Source organism: Ctenocephalides felis, unplaced genomic scaffold, assembly GCF_003426905.1.
Source record: "Ctenocephalides felis isolate EL2017-DRISC unplaced genomic scaffold, ASM342690v1 CF-g0.4_SCAFFOLD_01604, whole genome shotgun sequence".
NCBI classification, from domain to species: domain Eukaryota; kingdom Metazoa; phylum Arthropoda; class Insecta; order Siphonaptera; family Pulicidae; genus Ctenocephalides; species Ctenocephalides felis.
In genome coordinates this window covers 44,605,661-44,613,269 of record NW_020537758.1, presented here as the reverse complement: position 1 = coordinate 44,613,269, position 7,609 = coordinate 44,605,661, and the positions used below count along the sequence as shown (strand labels likewise).

The 7,609-nt window shown below is 29.1% G+C and overlaps 1 protein-coding gene and 1 non-coding gene across 2 annotated transcripts; one reads left to right on the top strand and one right to left on the bottom strand.

The window, feature by feature from the left end:
• Positions 1–135: 135 nt before the first annotated feature.
• Trnat-agu lies at positions 136–209 on the bottom strand. Its single transcript has one exon. It is a non-coding gene; the product is annotated as a tRNA-Thr (tRNA).
• A 3,978-nt stretch (positions 210–4,187) lies between these two features.
• LOC113373828 lies at positions 4,188–6,444 on the top strand. Its single transcript, XM_026614101.1, has 3 exons — positions 4,188–4,246; positions 4,884–5,174; positions 6,379–6,444. The coding sequence occupies exons 1-3, from the start codon at positions 4,217–4,219 to the stop codon at positions 6,442–6,444; spliced, it is 387 nt and encodes a 128-aa protein (XP_026469886.1). The 5' UTR covers positions 4,188–4,216.
• The last annotated feature ends 1,165 nt before the right edge of the window (positions 6,445–7,609 follow it).

Here is a 7,609-nt window from a genome sequence, read left to right as displayed (position 1 = left end):
AATTATTGTATTTATATATAAAACTGTATATGTATAATTATATATATTAAAAATATAAAATGTTCTAAATTTTAATACTTAAAAAGTATTTTTATTAAGTATCAAAAAAAAAAAAACTATCAAAAATATCACACCAGGCTCCGGGGAGATTCGAACTCCCGATCTCCTGTTTACTAGACAGGCGCTTTAACCAACTAAGCCACGGCGCCACGCTGTACTCTTTCATTCTACGCGTAGTAATACTGTGCCAAGCAAAGTCGAAATTTACAGTGGCTCTCAAACGCCTGTATGCACGCTTCATTAATATAATAAAATTCAATACTTCAATAGTTATATTTTTATTACAAAAAATCTAATTATATTACTGCTAGATTTGTAAATTATTAACAGTGAGCCAAAAGAAAATTTAAAACAATTTCAGTTAAAAAAAATGCAAACTGTTGATTCTCTACTTGTTTAACCTTTATCTTTTATATTTGATTAGTAGGTTTTGTTCCAATAAGCTACTGGTTTTGTTTATTTATGAGAACTCAAAACACTCGAACAAAAAAGTAGAAAATTTACTTCATTTAAACAATTTGTGGAAGACCCGCCTTAATAATATTTTAACATTGAGAAAAAGTTTCGTATATACAAATTTGTGTAGAAATATATTAAAGTAGTATACGAAAATAGTATATTGTAAAACAGATATAGTATACGTATTCAAATTAATTTTTATCATTGTGCATTAAAAAATTTACTTGAAAAGTATTTTAGGGTTGAAAACAAATTGTAAATTTTGAACTTGTATATACGACACATATGTCAACATGTTTAATTTTCAGATTTTTTTTTACAATTTCAAACGCCTGGACGGCCATGATGTTCAGGGCTAAATCCTGCCAGACCAAGGTTTTCGTACTTACTAAGCTAATAGTTTTATTTTTATTACAAAAAAAATTAATTTATATTACTGCTAGATTTGTAAATTATTAAAAGTGAGCTGAAAAAATAGTGAATTTAAAACATTTTCAGTTAAAAAAAAAACTGTTGATTTTCTACTTTAATTTTTATATTTTGATTAGTAGGTTTTGTTCCAATAAGCTACTCGTATTGTTTATTTATGAAAACTAAAAGTGCTTGAATAAAAAGTAGAAAATTTACTTCATTCCTTACATCTTGTGCAATTTCAAACAAGTTGTAGAATATCCGTCTTAATAATATTTTAACATGAAGAAAAGTTTCGTATATACAAGTTTGTGTAGAAATATTATAAAGTAGTATACGCAAATAGTATATTGTAAACCAGATGTAGTATACATATTCAAATTAATTTTTATCTATAACGGTTATACTATAACGTTGTTTAACGGAATACTATAACGGTTTCGAAATATAGCAATATGAAGTTATTTGCAAAGTTAAATAAGTCCTTTACCAATTCACCAAGGTTTAAAAAACTAGTTGGTTTGGTATTTAGCCTTGAGGCAAGTTACATGAACTTCCCGATATGTGTAAATAATCGACTTAATCAAAAAAAATGTATAAATAATATACTTCATCAAACCTACTTTAAAAAAAAAACGATAATAATTTTAGCAAACTTCGACGAATTTTTAAAATTAAACTACTTGTCGTAAGGCCGTAATATTACAGTAAGTTCTATAAGACCATGATGTATATCGCCAAAAAAAGTTCCATGAAAATCGGCTTAAATTTTTTTTTCAACAGTTAATTACAAGAAAACGGCTCGGTATATTTTCACCTAAAATTAATCAGTATCATTCCCAACTAATATCTTTCGAACAGTTTTTAATTTTTTAAAATCGGTTCGGTAGGATGAGCTTAAATGTCGACGAAAATTTAACACTTTTTTTCAACAGTTAATTACAAGAAAACGACTCGGTAGATTTTCACCTAAAATTAATCAGTATCATTCCCACCTAATATCTTTCGAACAGTTTTTAATTTTTTAAAATCGGTTCGGTAGGATGAGCTCAAATGTCGACGAAAATTAACACTTTTTTTCAACAGTTAATTACAAGAAAACGGCTCGGTAGATTTTCACCTAAATTTAATCAGTACCATTCCGAACTAATATCTTCGAACAGTTTTTGATTTTTTAATATCGGTTTGGTAGGATAAGCTTAAATGTGGACGAAAAGTTTATCACTTTTTTTTCAAATTACAAAGAAACGGCTTGGCAGATCGTTGCACAAAACTGACAAACGATATTCCTCACCGAAATACATCAAATGGCTTTTAAATTTTTAAAATCGGTTCAGGCGTTTTTGAGAAAACGTCGATCAAAAGTCTAATTTTGACAAATGCCAAAAAGACCATACTGATTTTTGCAAAGTTTGACGAATTTTTAAAGCTGAACCAGTTGTCGTAGGGCCGTAATATTTTAGTATGATCTAGAAGACTATGGTATCTATCGTCAAAAAAATAATCATAAAAATCGTCAAAAATTTTTTTTAAAAACTTTATTACAAGAAAACGGCCCGGCCGATCTCTACCAAAAACTAATCAGCACGATTCCCAACCAATATCTTTCGAACGGTTTTTGAATTTTCAAAATCGATTCAGAATTGCGGGCTAAACGTAGACGAAAAATTTTTCACTTTTCTGCCATTTATAAAGAAACGGCTTGGCCGATCGTCGCACAAAACTGACAAACAATAGTTCTCGTCGAGATACATCGAATGGCTTTTAAATTTTTGAAATCGGTCCAGCCGTTTTCGAGAAAACGTCGATTTACGGCAAAAAATCTGTTCACATACACGCACACACACACATACACACACACACACACACACACACACATACTTTTTCCAAATTTGGTCTTATTCTATTCAGAATGGCTTGAAACGTCGAGAAAACATAAAATTAGCAATTCGGATTTTTTTATGAAAACATAAACTTCTTCTTCGGGAAGTTAAAAATAGTAAGACGAAAGTCATGTATCTAAAAAACATTGTACATTATAAAACTTACTGCAAAAATATTTTCAAATTGAAAACAAATTGTAAATTTTGAACTATACGACACTTATGTCAACACGTTTGATTTTTAGGTTTTTTACAATTTCAAACGCACCATGATGTGCAGGGCTAAAATCTGCCAGACCATAGTTTTCGTTCTTACTACGCTAAGAATTACCAGTACACAAGTTTTCAGCATTACAAAAATCCATTTGCTATATTTAAAAACCGTTATAGTTGCCATATTTAAAAACCGTTACAGTATATATAACGGAACGTTATTACAGTATTCCGTTATATATAACAAAACGTTATTAGAGTATTCCGTTACATATGAGGGGCTGTCCATTAATCACGTGATCAATTTTTTAAGGAATTTTGGTCGCCCCCTCCCCTTCGGTGATACGTGGTGATATTCAAAATTACCCCCACTTTCTCACCAAGCATCACGTGTATATTTGCTAGGAGAAAGAATTGTAAAACTTTCGATTTTTTTTCAAAATGTTTGATTTTTTTTATAAAAAATAGGCAAAAAATAAATACACGTTATATCTTACTATACCACTCTCTTCCTCATCTGATACATCGTGATTTTTTTTAACCCCCCTCCTCCTAAAAACCTTACGTGATTAACGGACGTCCCCTAACGGAACGTTTGTTACAGTATTTCGTTATATATAACGGAATGACGTTAGAGTATTTCGTTACATATAACGGAATGTTCGTTACAGTATTCCGTTATATATATAACGGAAACGGATAATGTACCGGCTTTGAAACATAGTGTTTTCCTAATATTATAAGATGAAAAAAACTAAAGATAATAATTATATTATTGTATATTATTATATTAATATAAAATTAGCAAAACTTAATACTAGTTTAATATATAACTTTAATATATAACTTTAATGGCAACGTGTCAAATCAGGCTACCAACATAAACTATGTTAGAATATAGAGTAAAAAATACATAAGTGGTGCGTAGTAAATGCATTTATGTACCGTTCTTGAATCTGTGAAGAAGTGTTTATAAATTTTGAGAATATGTGCTTTATTATATATTTAATGTTTGAACCCGGTTTAGAACTTTATTTAAAAAACTTTCGCTATTTATTAAAAGATATCGCCACAGTAAGGCATGAATTTGCACGTGCTTATTTATGTTAACCTTAAAATTTTGCCGGAGCGTTTAATTGTCAAACTTCTTTGACTTTTTAAGTAAATTTGCGAAATATCTTGTTTTATTAATGTCCCTCTTCAGGTACTGTGCAAATAGGGTAAGATTATAATATATTATAAAATAATGTTATTAGTTTCATTCAACATAATTGTATTATAAGGAATTTTATATGTCTAATAGTTATATAAACTTTTTTGTTAATATAGGTTATTGTTTTCATTAATGCTATTAATATTAATATATAGTGCTTTTATTTTTATAAAGCAGTCTGTAATCAGTAAATGTGCATATGTGCTTCTTAAGTTGAAATATATTTAGGAAATGTTATTATATTTCAATAATGAAGGTTCTAAAATATGTTTATTTACTCCTACAAGTTACTGAAAGTGTGTTTACACTATAAAATCAGCAATAAGTTTATAAAAACAGTGCATAAATACAGAAAAGTTTACAAACTTTAAGTTTAAATCAATTGATATTGTCTTTAGTTGCCATATATGTTATTCGAAGGAACATTATTAGATCATTAAGCCTTTGGATCATTGGTTTCAATCATTTATACTTTGAAATTATATATATATATATATATATATATATAATTAAGAAGTTCTTCAAATTATGTTTTAAACCTTGCTCAAACATCAAACATAATGAACCATATAATCGACAAACTATACTATACTAATTTCAATAATGATTTCACACTGTTCTTACAAATATTTCTTTCTTTCTAGATTGGAGTGTGTAGAAATAACATAAGAACCTTTGTTAATCTTTTAAATTCAGTGCTCGTAAAACGTGCTAGTTCAAGTTTACCATTTTATCCGGCACCGAGTTATTTTTTATTTAAAATGAGTAACGTTCAATCTAATGTGAGAACTGTATTTACGCAATGTGGACATTATACTACAGTTGATGATGAAAATATAGTGATAATAAAACAGTGCCCATCACCGCAGAGAAGTGAAAATTATGTGCCCATTACTGAGGATGGTGTTTGGGTTGACGATGCTCCGAATGAACAGGTAAATAATAATAGAATTGTTTTTGATACTTAAACACGGTTTGTAGTTATGTAAACTCAATTCATTTTACAAATCTGGCTTTAATAGAAGGTTTTTCTTATTTATCGACTCAAAGTCTTAATAATTAGAGAAATGTTGAATCAAAAGCATATTACTTATGTTACTTATATGTTTATATATTTGTATATTATGTATATATATATATATATATGTATATATATATATATATATATATATATATATATATATATATATATATAAATAAACATATAGGTAACATAAATAATACGCTGTTGATTCAACATCTTTATAATTATTAAGGCTCTGAGTCAAGAGATGTATATATCCAGATATATATATATATATATATATAATGACAATTTAGACTTATTTCTATTGAAATATATAGTCATAAATTTTAAGTTATAGTTGTTTCGAAGTCTCAAATTGCTAGACTGTTTGCTATTTGATTTGGTTTGGTTGTATTTATTTAGTTAATATGATTTCATTTCAAGTACAAATGTATTCAGCTCTTGTACTTATAATTTCAACGTATAAGTACTTGATGTTGATTTTAATGGAGCTGGTTAATAGTGTACCTTCTCGTTAAGCTTAATATGCGAAATTATATATGTTTGTTCTTGAACATGTATTTACATGTGGGCAGTATGATGAAATTATTAAAGAACATATTAATTAATAAATGATTTTAAATTTTGTAAAAAAAATAAAAGCTTAGGTCTATTTTTGGGTAGATTCTGACTTTTAATCTACTTTTATCAAGAAAAATAAACCTAAAAATAGGTTTTATTAAGAAAAATAAACAAACCTAAGGTTGTTGTGATAGTAACTGGTATTTTATTAGGTATTTGGATATTTCGAGATTTATTGATGATTTGCTAGCCTGTTTTTCACTTTGTGTATTTATGTATTTATTGAATAGCCGTTTAGGCTATGTGAATTATTTCCAAAGTGGTCCATATGGACCCTCAGGGGTCCATGACAACTTTTAAGGGGTCCATATCAGCAAAAAAGAATTTTAGACATCACGGTAGTGGAGCACAACACACCTTGTTAATAACTATGTTTTGTTATTTTAAAGTCAAGTAATTAATGTCTAAACTTGTATTTCAATCTTTACTTCAAATGTTTAATACTAAACGTTAGTACAAATAGAAACTTATAAAAAATCGATATTGGCTAGATAGAAGATCCATGGCAAAGTCTAAGGGGTCCACGACACGAACAAGTTTGGGAACCAATGGCCTAAACCATTGTCATCTATCTCATTCCTTTTAATTTCTATTTCTAAAAAATCTGTTGAAACATGTTAGTAACAAAACTTCTGCGTTAGTTTGAAATCTCAATCAATTAATTTTTTCAATTTTGATATTAGATATCATAATGCTTATATGGAATTATGTTTTTAGATATTCTTATCGTCGTCATCAACAGACAAAGCTTTTTATATAAATCTAATTCTTTATCTACCTATTTCGAAATGGGCGATCTCTATGATGGCAAACATGTTGAACAAAATTATTTCTAGCAGCTAATATAAATTTAATTAGCGACTCTCTGCTCACAGTTGGGAGCGAAATATTGTTTTCTTTTTTGTCGATGTGCTGTGAGCTTACTAATCGAGCGTTTTAATGAAGCCCCTATGGTGCAACACTTTGAGTAATTTGCACCTTAGCTTTTGAATAGTGTTATATTCTGCACATATATTTTTATTGCTGTCTCCAGCTAAGAGCATTTAGTTCGTAATAAGACAAAACAATAATATGTACGCACATATATTCATATATATTATTTATATAGATATTTATTTAGAATACATAACGTGCTGCGCCATAATCAAGATTTGCATAAACTAAATTATATAATATGTATTAGATTTATGTTTATGCTTATACGTCTACATCTACGATTTCGATCATGTCTTCCTTTAAGTTTACAATTATCTCTACGTTTAGAGGGCGTCTATTAATCACGTGAGGTTTCTAGGGGAAAGTGGGGTTTTGACAAAAAACTACGAAATATCACGTAGGGGATGGAGGAGTATAGTAAGATATCACGTGTATTTATTTTTTAACTGATTAAAAAAAATCAAACATTTTCAAAAAAAAATTCAAAAATTTTAGTTTTATCACGAAACTAAAAATACACGTGATGTTTGATAGGGGAGGGGGGGTATAATTTTGAATATCACTATGTATCATCAAGGGGGAGGGGGGGTCCAAAAATATTTAAAAACTCGCGCACTTGATTAATGGACGTCTACGTACGGCTACGACTACGTCTACGTACGGCTACGACTACGTCTACGTACGGCTACGACTACGTCTACGTACGGCTACGACTACGTCTACGTACGGCTACGACTACGTCTACGTACGGCTACGACTACGTCTACGTACGACTACGACTACGTC

Bases quoted from the DNA above. Each gene is read 5' to 3' on its own strand.
- LOC113373828 (XM_026614101.1), top strand. From the start codon at position 4,217: ATGTCCCTCTTCAGGTACTGTGCAAATAGG. The intron at 4,247-4,883 runs GTAAGATTATAA...CTTTCTTTCTAG, and splicing joins TCAGGTACTGTGCAAATAGG to ATTGGAGTGTGTAGAAATAA. The intron at 5,175-6,378 runs GTAAATAATAAT...GATATTGGCTAG, and splicing joins ACGATGCTCCGAATGAACAG to ATAGAAGATCCATGGCAAAG.